Consider the following 27958-nt stretch of genomic DNA (forward strand, 5'->3'; position numbering starts at 1 on the left):
CTCTTCTTCTTCTTCTTTTTTTAAGATTTTTTATTTATTTTCTTGACAGAGAGAGAGAGCCAGAGAGCACAAGCAGGGGGAGGGGCAGAAGGAGAGGGAGAAGCAGGTTCCCCACTGAGCAGGGAACCTGACATGGGGTTCCATCTTAGGATCCTGGGATCATGACCTGAGCCAAAGACAGACACTTAACCAACTGAGCTACCCAAGTACCCCTGATGCTTCTTCTTATAAGAACACTACTCCTGCTGAAGTAGGGACTCACTCTTATGACCTCATTTAATCTTAATTACCTCCTAAAAAGACATATCCCCAAATACAGTTACATTGGGAGTTATAAATTCAATCTGTAGTGTTTTTTTTTGGAGAGGGGGCACAATTCAGTCCATAACGTAGTAGAAAGAATACATCTTGGTAAATAATAGCATCTTTCTCCTGAACTTAGAAGTTTATGAAGAGGACACTTGCCAGAAGGAGAAGGGTCAGTATCTTCACTTGCATTTTGGACTAGGATCCTGTTTGGGTATTTTTATTGTGTGTGTGTGTCCTCAAGGGATAACTCAGTGGCTAGAATAGCATTCTAGACTCAGGAGTTAAATCCAAGTTTTTTACTGATTGGTTGGCCAACCTGTCTTCAATCTATGAATCCAAGGAAAGATAGTTTATACACCACCAGTCCTGTGGGCTGTAGTCAAATCTGTGAATAGATCAAAGAGGGGTTTCTCAATTTCTGTTTATCTCACCATAGGTATAGGGTTAGGGACCTGTAACTTGCCTTGGAGTGATTTTGGGAAGCTACACCATGTGTAACCATCAGTTACTCTCACATAGCTCTTCAGAGTGCCTTGGCACATCATCACATTAAAAAAAAAAAAAAATCATTTGAGTAAATGAGAGAACAGATGACACCTATTCAAGTGCTGATGCCAGAAGGGAATATGTGGGAGCAGAGCAGAAATTGATGAGCCAGGAGTTTAAAGTTTGAATGTATTTATCCTTGAAGATTGCTGTAGCACCGTGTATTTTTGGAATTCTATAGATTCTGTTGCTGGCACTTGTTTGTAATGCCTTTTGGTAACTAATCCGTCTTAAGAAATGAAAGAAAGTTCATGTAGAATGAAAATTTGAGCCATTTCCTTGCTCCCAAAAGCATAGCTGTATAAAGCAGAGTGAAGGACAAAGGAACTGGGCAGCTGAGGGCCGTGCAGTCCCAGAGACGGCTGTTTCAGGAGCGTGGAAGGAAATGTCAGCTCTTTCCATTTTTACTGAGGTATTTTTAGAGTGGCTTCTTTTCTCCTTGGCTGGTGTCAGGGTGCTACTTTATTGAGGAGCTGCATTCTACTGGAAAGCAAGTTCTTAAAAAAAAAAAAATGCAATCATTCCTCTAAGAGAAGAATTTATGTTAATTCTATATCCATCATGCTATCCTATAAAACTGTCACCTTTGCTGGGAGTATTGTTAATTAGCATTTCTATTGTAATTTTTTTCTTTCCTTTGTCTCCATCATCTATAATAAAGGTAAGTGATTTGTTTAGATTTTTTTTAAATGACCTGAAATTATATTTTAGGGACACAGTATTAACTTGGGACAGATTGAAAAGAAGACACCCTGAACAGTTGTTAAGAGAGTTCATATTATTTATTTCAAGAGCAAAGACAAAGCCATTTTTAAATATGATCTTTTGTCAAATCAAGAATGACTCGAAAGAATGAGGCTAAATTGTGTTTTATTCCTTCGTAGTCACCCCTCAGGTTACATGACATTTCTGGCTTCCATACCAAATGTCTAATGTGCATTTTCACCATGGCAAGACCAGTTAGATCTCTTTCCAAATATTTCCTTACATATCATTAGGTAAAACAGACTTCTAGAAGCCTAGATTGCTGGGCATGAAAGCCTCACTGTGAGCTACCCATTATAGGAAGCTGGAGACCTGTGCGCTTGGCTTCTGGCCCTGTGCGACCTGGGCATCTATAACTCTAGCCTGTGGCCCAGCCACAGACGTTTATTCTGAACCACACCTAGCCTCTAGAATGTACCTAAGGTATGGTTTTCTCAGTGTCCATTCATTCTCTATCTCCCCCTTTCCTGTGGATATTTTTTAAAGCTATAAAAATATTTGGCTATGATTATTTTCCACATATGGAAGTGTTCCCTAAATATTTATCTATAGTGAGGAACATTTAACTTAATAGGAAAACCCAGTTCTACCACCATCCTTTAAAGGTAGTCCTTTCCTGGTCTAACCTGTTTTATATTTTATTTCATAAGAGAAAGTGGTATTTGTAAAAGAAAAACTAGAAAATTCTGAAAAAGCATGGAAAGAAACGGGTCAAGTACAGCCATGTTTAGCTCTACAACTCCTACTGGAACTGTTCTTAGTGTTTGATTTTTCAGTCATTCCTGACCTTAATATTTTTCATGATCTCAATTACATAAAATGCTTATATTTTTATTTTTTATTGGTCTAACATTATATTATAACCAGGTTCATAATCCAGTCAACAGATGCTTCATAACATCACTTCTTAATAACCAAAGAAAATCCCAACTTGTGATTCTAGCATAATTTATATAACTCTGCTATTATTAGAAATGTGTGTGGCTTCAATATTCCCACTCATATAGATAATACAGCAATACATACTTTTGGACAAAACCCCTTTTTTTTTCTTTTCTTTCTTTCTTTTTTTTTTTTTAATCTATCTGGGATAGTTTTCTCTAGGCAGATTCCATGGAAGTTTTTTGATAAATAAAGCTTTTCTATTCTGTTATCCTGTCACTAGCACTAGATCATCGACTGTGGTTGGATGTTTGGCCATCTGGTCTCCTAACTCAGTGTAAATATACTCCATCTGAAGGACCATCATAGAATTGAGGTTCTTGCCATAACGTGTATTTCTCTTAAAACAGCATTGTTGGCAACCTTCTGCCAATGTGATTGAGGGGATGAATCTGTTGCCTTCTCCTTCATTAAACATCCTGGTTTGGGCCCGGCAGGGGTTTTGTCCATGTTTTCTACTGGACAACAGCCCAAGCTTGTCTCTGTGGTTTCCTTACTTTTGTATTTACTGCACAGTAATCTCATTATCTGCAGTGATCAGACTTGTACAATAGAATCTTACTCAACTGTATTCTTACAGCCCTTAAAGTAGGCCCATCTCTGTTGATTGCTGTCCTAGGGATTCAGCTTTGCTCCAGGGAAGATGTGGCAAAACCTCTCCTGCCACTGCCTGGACCCAGGAATACCAGTTGGGCTTGGTCAGTCTCTTCTTGCTTTGGTCTCCAGCATCTCCCCCTATCTCATGGTCCCCTTTCTCTTCTTCCTCTTGGCCTGGCACTCATGCAAGTTGAGATGATTGGACAGGCCCCCCTATTTTCATGAAAAAAGGAACTAGGTTGAATGCTATTTTCACCTGCTTCTTCTGACTTGTGTAAAAGGCTTGGTTCTCTGATACTTTCTAGACCACGCAATTAACATTCCTTGATGCTGTAGATCCATGGGTTTTATTGTAACTCAGCATTTTCTAAACTATGTCACTGTGGAACTGAAATTTCAATGGGACCCAGGAACAAAGGTTTCCACAGTCAAATAAGCCGTGACATGTGCTTCCTAAATTCCTCCCTCCAACCTGCATTCTCATTGCCATATCCAAAGGGCTAGAGACATCTGAAAGAAGGAAAATGTTTTAATCTTGTCATTCCCCACCCAAGACCTCGTTTTGTTCTTTGTTTTCATTTTTTCCTCCTCTTATATTTTATGGCTCTATCTGGCATAATTTTTTCCTTAAAAACTTTTTCGAAAAAAAGCTGCCTAAACCATTCAGCCTATTTGTGGAGGTGGCTAAAAATAAACGATCCCCATGATAGGAGCTAGAATGTGTGCATGTTGCTGTTCGGCACCGCGAGAACCCTGCAAGCTTTTGGGCAGTGTGATCTCCCTGTAGTCTTCACTGACCACGGGGCAGAAGGCAGCAAGCTGGCCCCAAAGCATGCAAGAGCAGACAGGGGCCTGCGCCTCTGCCCTCCACTCTGCCCTGCTGGCAGAGAGCCCTGCAAATACTTAAGGCCGAGAAGTGCATGAGTTTTCTGGGCAGTTGTTTGCCTCCCGGTAGGAATGCTTGAGGTTTGATTTATCAGAACAATGTTCCTATAAAGTTGTCTGTCACCCAAAGGGAATCGTAAGGATGCTTTAAGTACTAGAGAGGAATCATTGATTTCTTTGGAGCTGTAGCGCTCATCCTTTCACAGCTGGGGAACTGCTTTGCTGTGAAATAGAATTTCAGTTGGATGCAAAATTAATCCGCTTTCACAGCTCTAATTTTTGACTAAGACACTGTGTCAGTGTGTTTGGTACATGCTGTGTTTGAGCCTGGAAGCCTACGCCTTGCCTTTGTGTAGCATCGTGACATTACCACCTGCCTATTGGATGCCGAAGCCATGGGGAACAAGGGGGCTGAGGAGTCAACGGTTTTCTCTTCTGCCACTCTGTGGTTTCCTTGCAGCTTAAACCCAGGGAGGATCTTTCACAGACAGATGTCTGGAAGGGACTTTAGTGGCTCTCGAGCCCAGTTCTCTGCCCTATGGAAGAAATCCCTACAAATGTCCATGATGAGTGGCCCGCCCAACCTGTGCTTGCATACCTGCATTGACGGGGGATCTACCACCTTACACAGCAGTCCTGTGTTGTATTTGGAATCACATCTGGGCTTTTAGGGATTTTTCCTTTCACGGGTAAGCCAAACAAGGCAGGTGTTCACATTGCCTTATCTCTGAACTGGCATGAGATCAGTATCACAGGGACAGTCACTTTTCTTATCTGTGATGGCTCTAATGCGATTGATTTGTGAGAGTTTGATCTTGAATGTTTGGGAAGGCCGTATATAGAAAAAAAAAAAAAAACCCGACTTTTGTGATCTAACACTAACTGCCAAAATCCAGTCTCTTCAGGCAGTTTTTAAATTAGAAGGCTATGTATGTCTTCACAAGAAACAGAATGAGGCAAACATAGACATTTATATTTTGTGCAAGATCCTCACCCCAACAACCAAAAAAGAATGTTTTTCTTCTTATATAGGCAATCACACAGAAGGGATCAACAACCAGGTTCTTTAACATAAGTTTTCATTTTTCAAAATCTTGCTTGCATAAGGGACATAGTCTGTTTACAAAGAAGCTTTCAGTTTTACAGTAAAATATGATGGAAAGAACATATTTGGGTATGTTTTGGGATCAGGATGTATTCCTGCCTTTGCTTCTGTATTAAGGTAGGTGGTCTGCAACAATGGGAGAGAAAGATGAGCGAATCCTGGCCCCTGCCCTCAGGGAGCTCACGATCTTCCCATCTGGGAGGCAGGAATAATAAAGCCCCATAAAAATAGCTGGCCTCAAGACCGAGTGATGCATGTTATAATAAAGATAGCAGCAGAATGCCGAGGACGCAGGGAAGAGGCCAAGGTTAGTGCCAGGTGGGAAGATTAGGGAAAAGTGCACAACTGAACTAACTGATCATGTGCTGTGTGTGGGAAAATGGATGGGATTCAGAAGGCAGAGTTTAATGGGAGAGTATTGCAACATGGGGGCATTTTCCTAGAACATCTCTCAGTGTCGAGTCGGGGGGAGATTTCCAAAGTCTGCAGTTAACAACATTTAACTGTTGTTAAGGACGTTTTCTCTTGCATTATGTGTGATCATTGTATCAGAGCTAAGGTTGGGGGATTTGTGTGCTTATTCTGTTGGTAGGAGAGGTTTAAATAAATATTTCATAACTTTGTAATTTGAGTTTCTGGGGTCTTCCCAACACCTGCCCAGAATATCTATAGGTAAGACTTCATGGTTCATATTTATACCCTGCATTGAATCTTAATTTTGAGCTGCTTTTTATTAATTACAGACATTCAGTGGGTGATTTTTTAAGAAAATAACACATTCATTTACCTCGATTAAGTTTACTTTTCAGCTAATTACACTGAATGACCTCGGGGATGTTTAAGTGCTTATGAGGTGGACACCAATAATGAGAGTGTTTTGCGATGGAGATTTGGAGGAGTCTGTTTGAGTGATAGTATCCATCCAGACTCACTAGATCCTCGAAACTGTTCAGTCATCTAAAGGAATAATATGCATTATTTCAAGTTTGCTTCATATTAAAGTAGTCATATTGAAAGGACATTGCCAGCAAATCCAACAAATGGATAATATCACAGTCCTAAAGAAGAGCCAACATTTATTAAACACATAAACTGTGTGGGTTAGTTGTATTAGTTTATTGAATCCTCATAAAAACTTATCGATACTGTTGGCTACCTGCTCACATTTTATCATCCATGACCTCTCCTTCTTACTGAATTCCAGGCTTCTTCTGGTAATCCGTCTGCTCTCCACATGGCCAGGTGTTTCCCAATCCACTCAGAGGAATGCCAGCCCCCATGCTGCGGACTGGTTAAGAGTGAGGAGATGGGGGCTCCTGGATGGCTCAGTCAGTTAAGCATCGGACTCTTGATTTTGGCTCAGGTCATGACCTCAGGGTTGTGAGATGAAGCTCTGTATTGGGCTCTATGCTGAGTGTGGAGCCTGCTTGGGATTCTCTCTCTCCCTCCCCCTTTGCGCTCCTGCTTGTGCACATGCACTCTCCCCCTCTCTCCTTCTCTCTTTCTCAAAATAAATAAATAAATAAATAAAAATTTGGGCTGGTGATGCAGTTTTATGTAATATTATGTCTAGATGGGATGCCTAAAATCATGGTGGCTGCCAATGATGAGGGAACTTTGCTTTAGGATAAAGCCAGTGATAGCTGAGTAAAATGATTCCTGGGTCCCTGATGATCCATTAAGCTACTAAATTAAGCAATGCAGGGACCACCTCTGGTTAAGTGAGATGATGTTATTTTCCTTCTAAATGAAGCCATTTCGAATTGAGTTTTTTTGTATTTTCAGCAAAAAATCACACTATTTGATACAGGTAGGTCCCTATTTTACAGATAATGAAACTGAGGGGTTAAGTTAAGTAACCTCTCCAAGATCATATCTCTACATTAATATCAGAGCTGGGATCAAATTCGGGTCTGTGTTACTCCAAAACCTACTGCTTAGTTTTTGGCTATGCCTCTCCTGTATATGCATCTTGATTTGAAATGTACAACACCGAAGCACATAAATCAATGTCAAGCATTTCTGATAGTTTAGATATATCTAATATATAATGTAGAAGAAAGCTACCATCCCCAATCTTTTACATTAGAATTTGGCAGACTGCCTGGGGCACCTGGGTGGCTCAGTGGGTTAAGCATCTGCCTTCGGCTCAGGTCATGATCGGGGGTCCTGGGATCCAGCCCCACATCAGGCTCTCTGCTCAGCAGGGAGCCTGCCTCCCTTCCTCTCTCTCTGCCTGCCTCTCTGACTACTTGTGATCTCTGTCTGTCAAATAAATAAATTAAAAAAACCTTAAAGAAAAAAAAAAAGAAGTTAGCAGACTTCCTCTGTAAAGGGTCAGAGAGTAAATACTTTAGGATTTGTAGGTCATGGGGTCTCTGTCACAACTACTTAACCAAAAGTAGCCATGCAAATGAATTTAGCTGTCTTCTGGTACAATTTTATTTGCAAAAACAGGTTGTAGGTCAGACTTGGCCCATGGACCAGTTTCCTGACTCCTGTTCTGTATGAACTAAATCTGATTCTTTGTTAAGGCTCATCAGCCAGGGGGGATGAAAGTGGATGTTACTAGGTGTGTACAAGAAAATGTCACACCAGGAAGAAGAGAAGACATGGAGTCCCAGTGTGGAAAAGACACAGAATATTCCTGCTTTGCCAAATCTTAAGGTGTTATTTTGGGTGATTATGTTTCTACTTTGTAGTGCTGATTGGGAAACAAGCCAATGCAGAAGGAGGGGGAATCCTATGTTCCATCCTTAGAGAAGCAAAATTGGGAGGGTTGCTAGCCTCTTATCTGTGCCTTATTTGGAATTTCTGTTAAAAATCCCCAATTGTCTCAGCACTGATTTAAAAAACCACCATTTTTCCCTAGTACCTAAATTATTGAATGATCCACAAACACTTTAATACATAGCAGCTCTTTCTGCAAATGGAGAGATAAGGGTCGGAAATGAACAGATGATTATAGTTATTTGATTTCAGCTTTAATTGCTTTCCAACAGGCACAGAGAATGGACCAATTTTCTCAAAACAATATTTGTTCTGAAACAGAGGTCTGGGAGTAAAGTTTTGTCAATAATGCAAGGAGCTTTGGGGAAGTACACGATGGGTTTTCCTTCTTTTTTTCTAATGGTTTGCAATGTGTGTTCCCTTTCTCTCAAAGGCATAACATGAAATTGACAGTGATTACTTTTTGCAGAATCTAAATAGGAACCATATATGTCCCCCTTTTACCTATTAATAAACTGGAAATACAAAAGAGGGAATGTGAAAAAACCAAGGTTGAAAGACAGGGAAGGAAAGTTTTCACTTCTCTCACCCTCTGCAACCACTGATTTACATTGTGTTTCCATGGATTTGCCCATTCTAGACATTTCATATGAATAGAATCATAGGATATACCCTTATGTCTAGCTTTTTCCACCAAGCATAATGCTTTTAAGTTTCATCTATGCTGTGGCATATAATCAGTACTTTCTTACTTTTATTGGTGAGCAATATCCCACTGTCTGGATATACCACATGTTTCCATTGATGCTTCCATATTTTGTCTGCAAAAATCTCTTCTATGAACATTCATATATAAGTCTGAATATTTGTTTTTTTACATGAAAATTTGTTTTCATATCTCTTGGGTTATACACTTAAGAGCGGACTTGCTGGTTCATATGCTACCTCTGTTTAACATTTTGAGAAATCACCAAACTGTTTTCCAATGCATCTGCACCATTTTATACTACTAGCAGAGTATGAGGTTTCCAGCTTCTCCACATTCTCTTTGCCAACAGTCATTATTGTCCATTCTGGTGGGTATGAAGTGGTATTTCACTATAATTTTTTTTTTTAAGATTTTATTTATTCATTTGACAGAGATCTCAAGTAGGCAGAGAGGCAGGCCGAGAGAGAGGAAAGGAAGCAGGCTCCCTGCTGAGCAGAGAGCCCGATGCAGGGTTTGATCCCAGGACCCTGGGATCATGACCTGAGCAGAAGGCAGAGGCTTTAATCCACTGAGCCACCCAGGTGCCCCTTCAGTACAGTTTTGATTTTTATTTCCATAATGACTAATGCTGTTGAACATTCTTTCATGTGTTTGGTGTGTTTGTGTGTGTGTGTGTGTGTGTGTGTATTCTCTAGAGAAGTTTCTAATCAAATGGAAAGACTTAAAGAAGAAAAGACATAAGATAAAATGAATATTTACTAGAAATCAATAATGGGTTATGAAAATGAGTAATAAGTAAAATTATAATCACATTTTATAGATAAAATTTTAAATTAAAAAAAAAAGATTAAACCTGCTAAAAAGCAGGTGGACATTGTTGATTCAAGAGTCAAACAAGATCGATAGATCTTTCCTTGCTGCCATGTGAATTCTAACCATACATCTTTTGTGTACATTTCCACAGATTAGTAAGACAGTGATGACTGAATGAAACATGAGTTGCTCCTATCCTGGCAAAAGACAAAAACATAAACAAAACCTTTTGAAGAATAATGCAGAAAGGTCTCAATTATTGTCCTGAGGTTAAAGAGATAATAAAGTTGCAGGCTGTACACTTGCTACTTTTTTTTAAGATTTTATTTATTTATTTGACAGAGAGAGAGACAGCAAGAGAGAGAGAGAAAGAGCAAAAGTAAGGGGAGCAGCAGACAGAAGGAGAGGTAGACTCCCCGCTGAGCAGGGAGCCTAATGTGGACCTGAGCCGAAGGCATGACCTGAGCCCAAGGCAGATGCCTAACCCACTGAGCCACTGAGACATCCCCGCAGGCTGTATACTTGTGACATTATCATGTTTCTGGTAATGAAGGGAGGCATTTTACTCTTTACTAATCTTGTCTCTTTGATAACAAATGGGAAACCTACAAGCTGTCCTGACAGGAACATCTTTATATTTGAAATCCTATAGCCCTAGCCAGTCTCCAAACAAGTGCTGAGAAAACCACATACTTTGGGTGCTCTGGGTATGTTTGCCACCTTCCTCCCCTGTGAGGTACTTAGCAGAATGGACCGGGCACCTGACAGTCACCAATACCTGGTAGTTCTTGGGAACAAGCCAACGTGCCTTATGATCTTGGTACTTACTGAGTTCCTCAGTTCTACCCCAGGTACTAGGATTTTACTTAAGAGTCTTAGAGGCAATGTTCAATGATAGATTTTCAAATTAACAGATGATTTTAACTGGCATTATACAGAGGTACTGATGAACTGAATGCTTAATAAATACTATTATGTTGACTTACATAGTAAAAGGGGAAAAAGTGCTTGGCGCCCAGTTCTTGGCAAGATTGCCTCTCGAACAATGATGATTTTTCTCATTTAGGCTTTAGGAAACTTCATGAATTATAGGCTTTCATGTGTACTCATGTTCAAAATGCCAATAAGTAGCAAAGTTGAAATGCAAACCCCAACTTGCAGGTAGACATTGCAGAACATTAGGTTGGCTATTGTGCCTACCCAGACTTAATCCCACATACAGAGGTAACAGCACTGAGTTCTAATGTGGGACTAAGAAATAAGGCTTCCCCTTGTGCTTGGCTTATACCCTACCATGTCACTAAGTGGATGACCAGGGTAAGAGGATGAGACTTTGTAAGTCAGTGAAATGAATGATGTGTAGGAGATGTGGGGAAAACGTAATTGTTTTATAATGTGATTGTATATTCCTAAGACCTGAGAATTGTTAAAATGATAAATGGCCTACTGACCAAATGAATTTTAGTTTGTCTGTTTTAAACAGATGTGGCATTTAGGGGTTAACGCTGCATTATTGATTTCCTGTACATTTAGTCAGTGCTTTTTATTTTTTTTTTCCTTTTTCCTCCCACTTTTTTTTTTTAAGTGTAGATATGTTGAAGTTCAAGTGTCTTATATTTCCAGAGACTCTTTTGACTTTTAGTGTGTTTTTGCTGTCCCTTCCTATTTTTGTGATCCTGATACTTTGTTTGCATGTTTGCATTTCCTTTCCTTCTTGAGCAAGCTTCTCATTGCCATGCTTTCCAGGAATTTGTATCTGTCTCACTTCATTTAACATTTCTTTATCTTCTCTTGTGTATCTAGCAATCTGCTAGCTAAGATGGGGGCTGCAGATATAAGACAGCTTGGAGACATAGTCCCTGTACTCGAAGAACCATGTGTTAGTGTTTTCTAGTCTTTAATACAATTTTCATAATTTTTGTTCTCAGCCAGCAATAAGAATTTCTTAAAGTATCCTGCATTTTCTTTGGGAAATTTATCTTAACTGACTTTTCTTCACACTTAGAATTGTAGACAAAATACCCAGGAATGATGGGAGGTGGTGACTGGAATAGGAGTCAGGATTGAAGGGATAATGCTAGGCAAAAATAACTTAGACAGAAAGACAGGAACGCTATGATCTCACCTCAATGTGGAATGTGAAGAAGCCAGACTCACAGAAACAGAGTAGAAGGGTGGTTATAAACTCAGTCTCTTGAAGGATCCCAATTAAGCACACAGTAGAAGTAGAAACACATTTTCTGTGCAAAGCAACATTAAGGTGGGTCTAGTTCCCACCTCCGTCCATTCTCCAAGTCCTTCTTACGTAGCTATGACCATGGAGCTCCAAGCCACTGCTGATAGAGCTGCTATCTCTTTGAACTCTCTTCAGACATTTGACAGGGTGAGCAAATGCATAAGCAGGGGTTCAGAGGCAGGCCCACAATGTCCATATGGTTGCCATGGCCATGCCTTTCTCATGACCCGTATAGAGAAGGAAGTGCTTGAATCTCTGAACAGGGAAATAAAGGATCTCAGTAAAAGCCAGAAGTATTAGGGGGAAAAAAAAATAAGATTTTAAATTCGTGAAGTGAATGATGTTCATTTTTATGAAGAAATTTGGAGAATCATGTCAATGTTTAGACATTATTTCAAAGCCATAATAGCATGAAAGGGAAATTTGAAAGAGGCAGTAATAGAAATTCCCAGTGTTGAGCACTGTCTTTGTTTTAGTTTTTGTACCCATCTATCTTCTCCCAGTACCTACTTTACTCAGTGTTTCATTGTGTGCTGGATCGATGGGCGTGGGGTGGATGGGTGAGAACCTGAATGGGTTATTGAAAAATAGCACTTTCTGATTGCTCTTCCATTTACCCATAATAGTCACTGACTAATGGAATTTGGCAAGAAGAGGTTTCAATACACACACCTTAAAAGAGTCCAAGACTCAGAGCAGGTGGAATTGTAGAATGCTGAAGAATGGGAGTTGGGGTTCTCTGGGTGTAATTCCTGCCTTTCCATTATGTAACTGTGAAATCCTAAGAAGATTCCTTGGTCCCTAGAGGGACCAGCTTCTCTTCTGCAAAATGAAGATAATCTTTAAATCTGAATAATAGGTTTATTCAAGCATTATCATCACATTTGGACTTTGAAGGTTTCTGTTTATCCTAAGATTGTCTAGTTTTAGTTGTTATAACCAAGACAGCTAAAGACCGATTTAGACCATGAGAAGGTCCTATATACAGCAGTTTGCTTCATTAATTATATTAACTATTAAAATATTACAGATGTGTTATTCTAGTTGGTAGATAACCAGTGCTCAAATCAACCTGAATGATGTCTCTCCATGGCATCAAAGATGCCCTGCACCAGAGTTCCCAAACTTCCTCAGTATTAATTCAGATACCAAAGAGTTAAGATTAGCCTAATAGCCATACTACTCCACCTTCCAAATCGCCAAATACTGGCAATTCTACTTGGTAAGTCTCTCTTGAATCCACGACTTTTTCCCCTGTTATCTCACTTAGAATATGCTATGTAGGCTTGCCTACATGTATGATTGCTGCCCTAAAATGAGTTATCCACATTACAGTCAGTTTACACAATTGTGCAAAAATACATAAAGATCAGTCATTTCCTTCTGGAAAATCATTCAGTAGTAGCTCTTCCTGGCTTTTATGATGAAGAACAAAACATTTCCCAGCCCGTCTGTCTCTGTCATCATCTCATATCCATTACCTACCACCTTTTGTCAGGACATAGGCCAGAGTTATTCACATGATCCATGTGCAAGTTCCCTGAGGCCTTTGCACACTCTCCTCTCTATGCGGGGCACCCTGTACTCCACATTTTCATAGTGAGCTCTAGATTTCATTCAGAGCTCATGTTATGAGACAATGAAACATTCCACCAAGGCTACATTCCCATTCAATATTTGTCTTCTCTACAGAACCCTTCAGGTCCTTTTGCCAAGGGCAAGACTCTTCTCCTGGGTGCATCCCCCTCTCGGAACAAGCTCCTAGTCCCCTCGAGGTACTCTCTTTGTCTTTCATTCTTTAAAGTAGAGACATTTTGATGGCTACAGAGAGCCTTGAACCACAGATGACACAAAGGTCTGGGAAGCCCAGGCTTTGAGCTGATTTATCAAAGCTAACAAAAATGAATCTCAGCTTCGAGACAATTCTGATTCACCATGAAAAATAATAACATTTGTTATTCTTTTCATCTGTTTGTCTTATAGTTTCTGGTTTCTGGAAGATGGGAATATGATTTTTTTCCTTATTTAGGGTGTGTGTGTGTGTGTGTGTGTGTGTGTGTGTGTGTGGTGTTGCGTGTTCCTAGTAAATAGCCCATCACCAATTGCCCGATAATTACTCAATAAATATTTATTGAGTAAAAATATGCTATAGGCTGAATGGTTGTATCCCCTCAAATTCATATGTTGAACAGTAACACCCAATAATAGTATTAGGGAGTGGAGTCTTTTGGGGGTGATTATATCATGAGGGTGAATGTCTCCTAAATGGACCTAGCATTCTTATCAGAGAGACTCCAGAGAGCTCCCTCACCTCCCATCCCCATGTAAGGACATAGCAAGAAGTCAGCCACCGGTGAACCAAGAAGCCCTCACCAGACATCAAACTTGCTACCACCCTGATCTTGGACTTCCCAGACTCTAGAATCATCAGGAACAGATTTCTGTTGTTTGTAATCCTTAGTCTATGGTATTCTGTCATGGCCACCCACATGGACTAGGATGATACCCTCACACCAACCCTAAAATACAGACTTTCACCTATTAGAGATGAAACTTTTTAATATCCCCATAGAGACTTCATTTCTTCTAGTCAAACAGTCTTACCAGGTAATTTGAACTGTGAGCTTATGACCCCACAGGCTCAGGAAAGCAGGAGTACATTACCACAAATAAGTAGCTTAAAAATCCAGGATGTAAGAAGTCCATAGGAGAGCTTATCATGGACACAAAAGCATCTCTTCACACTGGTCCAAAGAGAGAGCATATAAGTAGATTTATTTATTTATTTATTTTTGCAAAAGGACCTTGTCTTCTGTCCGGTCCCAAATAAAGTCACATAGTACTATCATGTGCTTATTTGGAAACATCACAGTCTGGCTGCTAGAGGGACCACTTTCCACTGTTTCAGACATCCCCTTACTTACACATGAGCAGCAGCATTGGAAATTAGAAATGGCATTATAACTGCATATGAAATCCAATACTGACAGCTGAGGAAAGACTATGACCCTTTGCAGGTGACTGGCTAGTCTTGAATTTTGAAAGAAAGATGAGTGCTGAGGTTATTTGGGTGAGGCCTTTCGAGCTTCTCCAGCATAGAGACCTCAACTAACACACTTCATTCATGTCCCTGCCTATCTTCTAAGTCAGGTGCATCAAGGCATTTTAATCAGATGCCATTTTAGATCTGAATCCCTCAGCTCTCCATTCCACACTATGTTCCCAAAGCAACTTTTTATTGGGATTTGATTTCCTTTTTAGGATTTGATTTCCTACACAAGAATGCCTTTCAAAATGGGACTGCTGTCCATGCTGGGGACAATGTTCTGTTCTCTGTGACTCTGTACTTCCCAGATGCACCTTTACATGGCATAGAGTGGGTGAAAATCCCCCTTGCAACATCTTCCCATCCCATCTGCCTGAGCTCTACTGTGAGGCTTCTGCAAGTCCACAGGTGACACACTCACCTTGAAAGCACAAGCACACTTGAGCCACCTACAACTCCCATCATGTTCTCATTATACACAATCACAAAACACTTCCTCATTTGTTTTCCCACATGTGTCCAACATAGAAGACTCCCTGGGACTTCACTTTCTTCTTTCCCTCTTATATTCATCTCACACCACCATCACACACGTACCTTCAGCATGATAAGGTAAGCACCCCCTTGTAGCTCCATAGCTGTAATAGTGTGTTTAGAGATAAATGATTAAAAAAAAAATCTGTGTTTGGTGTGCCTGGGTAGCACAGTTACTTAAATGTCCAATTCTTAGTTTCTGTTCAGATCACAATCTCAGGGTTGTGGGATAGAGCCCCGTGGTGGGCTCCATGTTCAGCATGGAGTTTGCTTGAGATTTTCTTCTTCCTCTGCCCCTACTCACCACCACCCCATCCCAACCCCCACCATGGTTATGTACTCTTTCTCTTTCTCTCTCTCAAATAAATAAAGACATATTTTTAAAAAAAATATCTATGATCATGATGGGAATGGCCCCAAGGCTGACTGATGAAGATCAGGTTTTTTTTTTTTTTTTTTAAATTCTCATGGGTTTCAAAGGAAAAGTAAATAGTCATGTATCTTTAATAAACATTTATATGTTTGTTTACTCAAGAACTTTCTCCCAGATTCAAATCTCTTGCCTGCCAAGTATGCACAGAGGTAATGTTGAAAGTATTTAATAAGTAGTATGGAAAGGACAGGATTAATCAGAATAAATCTGTCCAGAGCTGGAGCAGCCAACAGGATCAATGGTGTGGTTAGTTGAGTTCGAGAATCAGTTTGTGGAGGAAGAGTAAGACTTGGGCTTTCTATAGGTTTATTGCTAGGTGCCTTTGTGATGTCCATCAGGAAGGGAAAGGCGGGCCTATTGAGCTCGTAAACAGCAGTAGGCTGAAGGTCTATCTATGAGAGTTACCAGCATGTTGGCAATAGGATGCACCAAAGCAGCTGGTTCTCAGAGAATTATCTGGAAAGCTTGTTAACCGAGCATCCCACCACTCACTTCTGGTTTCTTATGCACTAAGTTTGGAATGGGGCTCATGAACTTGACAGGTAATGCTGATGCTGCTGAAAAGCAGGAGGAAAATCAACATTCGGTGATAATATAGGAGCCAATGAAAGGTTTTTCCCAAAGGGGGGAGTGGCTGAGTACAGGTGCTTCTGAGAGTTCAAACAAGGTGAGAAAAAAATGTGCAAACATCCATCCAGTGGGTTTAGAGACGCCTAGTGACATAGACGGGACCATTTCAGTGAACCACATGGGGAGCAGAGATGGTATCTAGGAAGCATGTAGCATAGTACCTAGAAGCCGCCCAAGGGTTTGTGACAAGACAAGGACTCCTGTGACAGTAGCTGCCATTCTAACTGTTATCGCTGAATTCAGTTTGTCTAGGCATGTGTATGCATCAGGTAGAAGGAAATAGATTCAGCTGGAGGATAAACTCTGCAATTTCCAAATAAATGCATTTCTATTGAACAAGCTATGTCTCGTGCAGGCTTATTTAAACTGGTGCAGTCTTTAGAAGCAAGATTTCAGACTGTAGGGAGGCAGGTATGTCATGCAAATTTAAGAAGGGTCCTTTCTACAATTGCTGTGGGAGTAGATGGCTCTGGGATATATCAGGAGCTGTCAGTTCTCACAGCAGCCCCATGACTCAATGGAACTGATAGATTCCATGCCCCACGTTCCCCATTTCTCCCATGCCTGCAGAGTGAACGATGTCTGGTCTCTGGCAGCAGGAAGAAAGCTATCTTTGCCTCCTGCCATCTGAGGAGTGCTTGGTTTCCCTTTCAAACACTACTGCATTCTTCTTGCGATTTTCCTTAACCGTTAAATATTTTATAAGTCAGTCTCCTGCCAGTGCTCCTTACTGGGTACCTGAAAAATGGCAGATTCAACTGGGAATGGTAATGTATGGTGGTAGGTTTCAGTTATACCACTCCCATGGAATGGAGGAGTCTGCTGGAGTTCATGACCATATTTAAATGGGTGCTGGCCTGTAAAGGTGTTTTGCTAATCCTAAAAGCTTTTAGACTGCGTCTTAACTTGTCTCAGAGAATTCTCATGAACTCAGTGGGGGGAAGGAAGAAACTGGTCGATGACTCTGACATTTGCAAACCGGGAGTGCGTGGAGTGGATCTGGGGTTTATGCTGCGTGTGATCATTTTCCTTCCTGAGGTGCTCTCGTGTTCTTCCTATCCAGAATTCCTTTCCCCATGCCGATGAAATCTTGCCCACTCACGACCCAGCTTCAGTGCCAGCCCTTTGGGAAGCCTTCAGAGATAACTATAGCCTGAATTAGGCTCTCCCTTTATTTTGATTATCTACTGCAATTATTATCTGTAATAGTCTATTTAGCGCCTTGTTCCTGCAACAAAATCTGTGTTCCCACAGTGTGCAGTGTTGTGCTGGCAACAAAGAAAGCCTCAATAAGTAATATTCAGGTTCAACTTAGTACTTAAGGGGGAAAACCAGTCATTGTTTTAATTCATGAAAAAATTAACTTTCATTGCAAAATCTGCAGGGATTTCTGTTTCCCGGCCTTACATTTTCTTCCCATTTTTTTCCTTTAATGAATTAACCACCACCACTTCCCACTGTGCGTTTAATTACTGTACTGATTGCTTACTATGTATGCTACATGGTGTGGAAAGAATACAAAACTTGAAAGCAAAGCACTCTCCCTGACCTCCCTGGGGATAGAGACCAAAACCCATAAAAAATATAAAGAAAACACATTAAATGACATATAACAAGTGCCAGATGAGTGGTCTGGATAATTGTACAGCCCCTGTGGTCTCAAGTGAATAGGTACTAGTTCCTCATGACAGCAACTATGCTTTCTTGGCCTGAGACCTTAACTTTGGTCATGGTGCTTGGAAGGTCCGTCCTTAGCACCATCTCTGTTCATCTGAAGCTTAACATTCCTTTGTCCTCTCTTTCCGAATATCATCCCTCCTTCTTTCTCTCCTCCCATCCCCTCTTCCCATAGACTTCGTCTTTTCCCCTCCTCTCATCAATTTCTATACACTTTACCTAAATTGCCTCTGAAGCTCTTCTTGAGTCCTAACTTCTAAACATGTACTCATAGGGAGTTTTTCTTTTATGAAAAACCTGCATGGTTTTCAGTATAGGACATTTAGAAAAATGCTCGTATAAGAAGATCATTCTTCTATAAACACCTGTTGTGTTCACCTCTGTGTCAGGCCGTCCATAAGACCTTCGATCAGAGATGAGAAGATCCTCTCTGTCCCCCAGGAGCTCATGGCCTGGTCAGAGGGGAGATCCCTGGGCTGATGCAGAGAAGTGAATGATATCTGGGAAGGAGTTACTCTGGAATAAACAAATGGGAATTCATGGGAATGGTAGGCTTCTCCTTGTTTACTTACCTGAGACTTAATCCATGTGATTTTTTTGAAGACAATCAAAACCTCTATAAGAAATTTGTTTATCAGGTTACATTCCTAGAAACAGAAGATGCCCTTTGAATTTTAAATACATAACAAAATAGTAGCATATATTGTGGTCAGTTTAGTATACTAGACTATAGTAAAAGTGAATCAGTCTTAAGTATATAAACAGGTTTCGTGATAAGTTTACCATGAGAGCTCCATACCTGATTGTTAAAGCGTCCCAAGGTTATTTAAGGTCATGATAGCTTGGAGTTAGATCACATACATTATGTCATCCTTTCAAATGTCCCCTATTTCCTCTTTAGAACAAAATACTCACCTGGACACTTCAAATCCTGTGGGGTCACTTTCAGGCACAAAAAGGTAATGAAGAGGTGTACCTCATACTTTATTGTTATCTCAGTTGCATTTATGTTCTATTTTAGATGTTTGTAGTATATTTTATATGTAAGACAATTAACCAAATATATACATACATGCACTGGTAAGTAGATATGCAGATATTGGAGGGTGTCATCTAAAATTATTGTTGTCTCTTTGGTGGGCTGAGCTTGGTCATGAGTGATAAAAAGCCTAATAATCACTAGGTCAGGCACAGTTTACTTTCTTACCTTATTTACTACTTTACAATAGTGGGTAGGTGGTCTGAGAGTTAGTATAATGGCCTAGTAATTCCATTAAGAAATTTTTCTGTCTTTCCATTGACATATTTGGCATGATGCCTTACAAGTGTAAACTTTTACCACAGTGAATATTATTTACTTTGCCCAATCCCTTGTGATTTTAGGTGAGTGATAAATGGACACTGTGTAGTAAAGTGTTTAGGTAAATTCTAAGGTTTCAAATTTATTGATGATTGCAGTCTACTTATAGAAGGAGTAAGCTTAGCATTCTGTTACTGTTTATTGTATTAAGATGTTAAAAATTAAGATGTTAAAAAAGAGCCTGGGTGGCTCAGTGGGCTAAAGCTTCTGCCTTCGGCTCAGGTCATGATCCCAGAGTCCTGGGATCAAAGCCCTGCTTCAGACTCTCTGCTCAGCAGGGAGCCTGCTTCCCCCTCTCTCTCTGCCTGCTTCTCTGCCTACTTGTGATCTCTGTCTGCCAAATAAATGAACAAAATCTTAAAAAAAAAAAAAAAAGATGTTAAAAATACTCAACGGTGGTGTTTCCTTGAATCCAGTCAAGTCATTATAAGGGATAAACATGTGTATTTGTGTTAAGTTTTAGATTCTCTAAGCTATGGAAATAGAAAACCTGAGTACATGTTAAGCCTGACATTTCTGTACTCTCTCACCTCGGACTTTTGCAGAGGCATTTACTTGGGCTTCTGATACACCGAAATGTGCTAATAGACAATAACATGATGGGGAAGGCTATTGGTAGAATGGGGAGGTAATCGCTGGAGACAGCATTTGTCAGATGAAAACTAATTGATTGTAATTGCTTTGCCATTGTATTGCTCTTGGAGTCTGTAGCTTGTTAAAACCACTGATTGTAAAATAAGGATCTCACTTTTTATGCTGTAGGTTATGTTAATGAAAAGCTGTTCTTAGAGGAATGATCAGTGAATATCAATAAATGGATAATAAGAAATTAAAGGAAAACTAACTGATCATGAGTTAATATACTTCAGCGGTCAGGGTAGCAATCAACTGTGTGGTGTTTCATATTGAATATTTTGCTCAGAGCTCTTGAATTTTAAATATTTCCAGTAGAAAGAGAGATTGATTCTGTGTACCTATTGCAAACTGTCTTCATAACGGATCTTCTCTGTAGAGGAGATCTCCTGGAAAACAGAAAATGTGTCTGTTTTGCAGAGCCTTTATTTTGTGCCAAAGTATTAATAGATAGATATTTTGAAGTGGAAAAATGAGTTTCTGTTATACCACCAAAAAAAGAGGATATTCGATGTGGGCTGTTTTGATGCCCAAATTATATGAGCAGTGTATAAGTGAAGACTTCTATGAATCTGAGGACAAGGTGTGTTTTTCCAATATCCCTCAATATTAAAGTAGATATACTAAAATGGTAATATTGGTGTGAAATTATATCTAACTTGTGCGATATGCATTAACTCTTATATGATTGTGATGATGTCTTTAACGATCATATCTTTTACCAAGGGCATTTAAAGTGTTAGCAGTGTTAGAGTGATCCAGATTTATTAGAGACATTTTTTCCTGAACACCCATTGTGATTCAAGGCTCCACCTCTGACCTTAAGGAAACACACAGACTAAAGAAACAGATAAACATGTGAACAAATGGCTACTTGCAGCATTGAATGTTGAAGCAGTGATGTGAGTGGTAAAAGGTGTTCTTGAGACACAATGGGAAAATGATGTAAACTTTGAAGGATTTCTAGTTGTCTTCCAGCAAAGAGAAAGATGGCCCAGGAAGAAGGAGCAATGTGACAGCTCCTGGTGTTTGGAGAAAAAGAAAAATAATCAGTAATGAAGTTGTGTGTCTTAGCTCACAAGGTGACACCAGAGGGCAAAATGCCACTGGTTTATGTGAGTCTCTGAGGAATTTGGAGTTATTCTTATGGGAATGGAGGGCCACTGAGGATTCTAAGATGTGGGAAGGGTATGAGTGTATTTCGCTTTAGGGCAGTCACTTTCCCCTCAGTTTGGTTAATGAACAGGAAGAGAGGCTTCCAGTGGCTTCCAGTTACTCAGCTGGTTGGTTATAAGAATCCACACTATGAACATTATTATTAATCTAGATCCGAAAAAGGGAATTAAAGGAGCTTGAATACAGAATCATTTATTCACCTTTGACTTTTTATTTTATTTTTTAAATGTTTGTTTATTTGAGAGAGAAGAAGAGAGAGAGAGAGTATGAGCAGGGACAGGGAGAAGGAGAGGCGAGAGAGCATCTCAAGCAGACTCCCCACCGAGCCCGGCTCTGGACTTGATCTCATCACCCTGAGATCATGAGCTGAGCTGAAATCAAGAGTTGAACACGTGACTGACTATGCCTCCCAGATGCCCCCCTCTTTGACTTTTTAAATATATTTTTTCTCCAATGTGGCAGTGGAATTGGTGCTAATACTTGAGTTGCTTAAAACTGTGAGAATAAAATATGTGCGTGTGATAACAGAGTCTGTATCTAGTAGACAGGACATACTTATGGCTAGTTTCATATTTAGGAAAAGGATGCAGACATACAGCCTAATTTAAAAATTTTAGTAATTATGATTTTAAAGCAAATGTTTAAAATAATGCTTAAAAATGACAGTAATTTGGTTCTGTTAGGTATATGCCAGAAATATTCTTCACATTTGAGATTCTGTTTCAGAATTTGGAATATTTGCATTTTAATTACATAAGAAAAGGGGGAAAAAAGTAGACTAATTTGTTCAGCTCTTAGCCTATTAGAAATGTAACTAAAAACAAAAAACGCTTAGAAACTGACATTGGTTTCCACAGAACAGTCGCAGTATGCATTGATCAGATGTTTAATGACATTTGGCAACAATAAAGGGAAGAAGATCCTTTTTCAATCTTTCATGCAACATGTTTGTTAAAAACTGAGTGAACGAAAGCGGGATTGAGGTGTTTGACTGCAGAATCATTCCACTTTTACTGTTACCGTGTCCTCGGTGGGGGCTTATAGAGTGATTCCAATTGCTAAAATGTAGTGGAGAAATTTAGAAAACTGAATACAGTGCTTGTCGTAGTCAGCCGGGGCTGTTTTAACAGATTGGGTAGCTCATAAACACAGAAATTTATTTCTCACAGTTTTAGAAGCTGGGAAGTCCAAGATCTAGGTGCCTGGAGATTGAGTGTCTGGTGTGTGGAGAGGACTTCTTGGCTCATAGAGTACTATCTTCTTATGACTGCAATGGGCGACAGAGGTTTCTGGGGCACTGTTAGAAGAGTACTAATCCCATTCATTACCTAATCCCCTCCCACAGGCACACCTGTTGGTACCATCTCATTGTGATTATGTTTTACCCTGTGAGTTTATGGGAGCACACACCATTAGGTCATGAAATGTCATATCCAGCTGCATTTCTTCAGTCCAGTGGAGGGTCTATGCTCTCTCTCTCTAGAGGTGAAGGGTCAGCGCGTAGAAGTCCTCAGTGCAGGGCACCTGGTGGCTCAGTGGCTTAAAGCCTCTGCCTTGGGCTCAGGTCATGATCCCAGGGGCCTGGGATCGAACCCCGCATCAGGCTCTCTGCTAAGCAGGAAGCCTGCTTCCTTCTCTCTCTCTGCCTGCCTCTCTGCCTACTTGTGATTCTGTCTGTCAAATAAATAAATAAAATCTTAAAAAAAAAAGAAAGAAATCCTCAGTGCACAGATCCTGGCCAGGGTTTTGACCTGGGGTGACCGACTGTGCTGCTGACAGTGGTTCTGTCTGTGTTTCTTTTGACAGATACAACGACGTATTCCACGGAGCGGTCTGAGCACTTCAAACCCTGCCGAGACAAGGACCTCGCATACTGTCTCAATGATGGCGAGTGCTTTGTGATCGAGACCCTGACGGGATCCCATAAACACTGTCGGTAAGCCACTGGTGGCTGGCACCGGAGGCAGGCCCTCTGAGAGGCCTGGCAGCAGAGGGTGGTGGTTGAGCTCTGGAGTGTATGTGGGATGCTTTTAGTCTAGCTGTTGGAATGGCAAAATCAGGAGTCATAATATAGGTGACTTTAGTATTTGAGGAAGGTAAAACTGAATTAAAATAGACAAAATCAGAATTTTACCTGAGCAAAGACGGGTTTTCATTTATATCTACCACTTTAGTAGAAATACTTACTCCCTTTAGAAGCCTGCATTGTTGGTGTAGGACTTAGACACATTGGCCTGACACAATAACCCTTTCTTGAGAAACTCCAGACTGTGGCATGACAAAGCAAACTGCTCATCTAAGATCACGCAGCTCAATGTTGATTGTGAACCAAACCCCAGACTGTGACTGTGTCCAGAGAAGACTGGAGCTCATCTTGATTCTGCCCTCGTTTATTAATTTCATTATTTTTCTAACACCTCTCTTGATAAAATGCTCTCCGGCAAGATGTTGTAAATGAAATCATAGTCCTGTTACCGTCGAGGTAGAGAACTACTTAGGGAAATTCCTAGTAGAGATCAGGAGGTGTTTAATTGGTTTTTAGAGACTTAAGGTTATATAAATGCTAAAAATAAAAAACAGGTGGAGCTAAATAGTGCACTTGTAAGCACTGCAGCTTTAAGGTTCCGTAGAAGAATCAAATTAGCATCCCCAAAATATTTCCCACTGAGCTTTTATTTCCAGCACTACCCGGGTAATTTGTTTTTTTTTCTTGCAATTGTATATGCTTCCGTGAACATATGTGTCCACACCCCTTTCCTTCTCTTTATTTACTTTTCTCATATGACACACTTATTAAATTAATTATTCTGAACCATGAAGCATGGAAAATTATGACTTTTTTCTCTATATATTGCTATTATGAAGCTTCATTCTGTGTTGTTTTATTAAGACGGCATTGCGAAATGCACCTTGTAGTGAAGAGCTTCGAACATGTTGGCAAATCTTGCCTGACTCTAAGGGCCAGCTTCAGTCCACGAGGAAGATGAGTTGTCCCAGTGGGCAACACAGGTTTGGAAGAGCCGATAAGGGACAGTGGTCTTCTGTCAGGATAAACAGGACGGGACCTGCTCTCATGCTTGAGAACATGGCTTCCATATGACTTGGGGACTATTATTACATTTACCGTACTTACAAAATTTACACCCCATTTCTGTCCTCTGGGAAACTAGGTTGGGGATGAAGGAAAGTGGAAATGCTCCTTCCCACATCCCTCTTCTTGTGTTATATTTATTAGGTGAGTGTAGACAGAGGTAGAAAGCACACAAATGACTTTAAGACCTCCAGGGAGAAGCCAAGAGTGATCTACCCACTCCAAGCATGAATTGTATCCAAGCTCTCATAGATCCTCAACCGTACATTAAAGGGATCATCATGTGGAAGTAGACAGTGCTGTCAGTTATGTTTGAATACCTAATTGATTGGTGGAGGGATTAATCAAAAATATCACCTAAAGCAGTGACTTTTAGGGTGGTATTTTACCCAAAGGAGGGATCAAATCAGGCCCCACACAGTATGCAGGTGGGTACAATTAATCTTTTTGAAAACTGAGAGTGTTGCAAATAACAAAATAATTCTTACTTTTTTTCAACATACAGCCTCACTCTATTCTGGATTAGTTCATGGTGTATTAGTTTGCTAGGGCTGCTGTAACAAAGTACCTCAGATTGAGTGGTTTACGTAAGAGGAATGTATTTTATTGTTTAAGCAAGAGAAATGTATTTTATCAGTTCTGCAAGCTAGAAATCCATACTCCAGGTGTTGGCAGAGTTGTTTCCTTTCTGTCTCTCTCCTGGGCTTAGGGATGGCCATCTTCTTGTATCTTCTCATTTTTTTTTTTCCCTCTGTATGTGTCTGTATTCACATTTTCTCTTATTATAAGGACACCAGTCATATGGCTCTATTTTAATTCACTTATCTCTGCAAAGACACTTTCTTTAAATATGCTCGCATTCTGAGTTACTGGAGGTTAGGACTTCAACATATTAATTATTTGGGAGACAATCCAGTCTATGATACTATAATGTATCTCAGGTCTGGAAAAAATGTCTTTTGCTTTTGTACATATATGCATGCTTAAGTTTGTTTTTTTTTTTTTTTTTTTTGCCTTCACAAGTGGAGATATATCTATGATTCAGTGGGAAATATATATATATATAATTTTGACCTTCTGTCTTCATATTTCTTGCATATTTCAGCCCAGACAACCTGTTATTTAACATAGAGTCACAACATAGCTAATCATGACAAAATACCAGCCTAAGACAGAATTGGAACTCGAGTAGGTTAATAGATGCCTATAAATCTCCTACTAGAGTGTATGAATAAATCACACATTGCATGTGCCCACTATTCATCTTCTGGGCTTTGCTGTGAATAAAAAGCTTACATTTGTTCCTGCATCAGCCACTTCTAAGAATCCCCATGTAGTTATTAATAATATGTTATTTTGTATAGCACTCTATTTAAGTACCATGTTTCATTCATTGTTCTCCATTCCGCAAATGTTTATTGAGCACCTCCTATCACCAGGATATTGTTGAATAAATACATACAGAAATGAACTTAGGAATTAAATGGCACTGTACTTTGTAATGCACTTGGAGTAAGTGAAGTAGTTTATTGTCGGGAAGTAAGGAAAACTAGGGGAAGTATTTTCACGTGACTGGCATGCTACCGGGGGTATCTGTGATACATTACCAACTGAGCCATGTTTCAAGTCAAATAAAAAACACAATTCAGTATATTAAAACAACAATATGTAGGGGTGTCTCTGAATCTACAGTAAATGTTTTACTTATGACATTCAGATATAAGAGAAATCAAGATAATATTTTTTAGTATTTTAAAAGTAAATTGCAAAAATAAATAAATAAATAAATTGCAATCCTATGATAAATCCTGTGACTGGGAGCCCATGAATCAAAAAACATTTTCTATGTTGAAAAAGATTGATGATGCTCTAACACTTTTCTGTTTACTTGCCTAAGAAGAGTAGATGCAAACCTACCTAGATCATCTCTGATAGAGATCCCAAAAATGTTTGCTCAAAGTGTTAACAGCATGAATGTTGAGATGAGGGAGATTTCATATTTTTACTGTTATTTTCTTACTCCTTAGTGTATTTTCAGGAAGCTATTTTTAGTATTTAGAAATTATAGAGCAAGCTAATGAAAAATTTAAGAACAATGCCAAGATTCTCAAAATAACTCAACAGAGGGGATTTTAAAGAAAATAGACAAACTTGGTCTTGCTGAATTTAAAATATGCTATAAAGTCCAAGATCATTGGCTGACAGACTGGCAATACCAGAATCAGGTATGTTCTGGAACTTAGTGTAGAGTAAGGAGAGATCCATAAATCAGAGGGAAGATGAGTCTGATTGCTCAGTAAATTTGGTTGGCGATCAGATAAAACAAATCAAATTTGGGTTTTTACTTTCCTTCTTTATATGAAAAGTTGTTTTTAATGAATTCAGGAGTTAACGTAATTAATAAAGTCTTGAAGAGAATGGTAAATAAAATTACATACTTATTTATGACAGCAACTGAAGGGACCTTTGAACAAAAAGCAATGGAAGGAAAAAAATAAACATCCTTGCAAAACCTTGCTTTTTGGTCTGGATAATATAAATCAGAAATACAATTAAAAGATGAACCACAGTATACCGTATAATAAAATATGGCAAGGAATTGATATTCTGAAGAAGTCATGTAAATCAACTAGTGTAACATTAAAATTAAGTCTCCGTAGGAAAACGGGCAACAATGGGAACGTATTCTTCCCTTAAAAAAGAATACAAATAACCAATAAACATGAAAAATACTCAGCCTCACAAAGAAATGCAAATTATTATATTTTTTTTGCCTATTACATAATTAATGATTTTTAAAAGCAAATAGTTTGCTGAGAGTAGAGTAAAAGCACACTCTCATTTACTACCTGAGGGAATACATTTTGTTAAGTATCTCCTATATGTAATGTTTCAAAATATTTATATTGTTTCTAAAACTGCAGTATACAGAAATGTGTATGTAGATTTATTTAAAAGAATATTCACCACAGGTTTATTTGTATTGGAAAAAAAAAAACAAAACCCTGAATTTGTAATTTTATATACATTAGAATACACCTATGCATTGGATGAATTCAACCTAACTGGAATTTTCATAATGTTTTAGGGCCATGAAAATGCTTGTTATATCATGATGTATATATGAAAATCAAAATATTCTAAATTTGAGCATGAAATAGCAGTCTAATTCTAAAAAAGAGCTTAGTGAAAATTAAAAAAAAAACTAATAGGTTTTGTAACTATTTTCTTCTTCAAACATTATGAATTTTCTAAGATCTGTACATTACACACATATTTCATTTATGTAATACCTGGTTAAGACACTTGACCCTTGCTTCTCATGTTTCCATTAAGAAAGATAGATAGTGTCCCTGGTTCTGTTAAATCAAGGTCATTATAGTTCATTATTATTAGGCTGATAAGAGAGCTTCCAATTAAGCCCTTCTAGATTAAATACTGCAAAGTCCATTTGAATGTGTCTGCTCCTTCTTTTATTAATAATTCATTTACACTTTTTATGCTAATTCTTTTCCGTGCTGAATTCATCTGTTTTGAAACCTAAAAAAAGAAAAAAAAAAGAAATAATAGAAAGATATATCCTACAGTAATAAAGCTGGAGGAGAAGGAAAGCAAGTCACTAGAAACACATTGAATCAAAATATTCTGAATTAAAGCAGAATATTCTTGAACATTTTTTTAATGTCATTTCTAGAAATTTTAAGAACTTGGGAAATGGTGCTATCTGTAATCTATTTCACT

General features: G+C 39.2%; 1 protein-coding gene across 5 annotated transcripts in view; it reads left to right on the top strand.

Annotated features, from left to right (window-relative positions):
• NRG3 (neuregulin 3) overlaps positions 1–27958 on the top strand; it is a 1046954-nt gene that overhangs the window by 435166 nt on the left and 583830 nt on the right. For all 5 annotated transcript variants that reach the window (XM_059395860.1, XM_059395856.1, XM_059395857.1 and 2 more), the window contains exon 2: positions 22933–23062. In XM_059395860.1, the coding sequence (XP_059251843.1) occupies positions 22933–23062 (130 nt within the window). The remainder of the gene's footprint in view (positions 1–22932; positions 23063–27958) is intronic.

This window comes from Mustela nigripes, chromosome 4 (genome assembly GCF_022355385.1).
Source record: "Mustela nigripes isolate SB6536 chromosome 4, MUSNIG.SB6536, whole genome shotgun sequence".
Classification (NCBI taxonomy): domain Eukaryota; kingdom Metazoa; phylum Chordata; class Mammalia; order Carnivora; family Mustelidae; genus Mustela; species Mustela nigripes.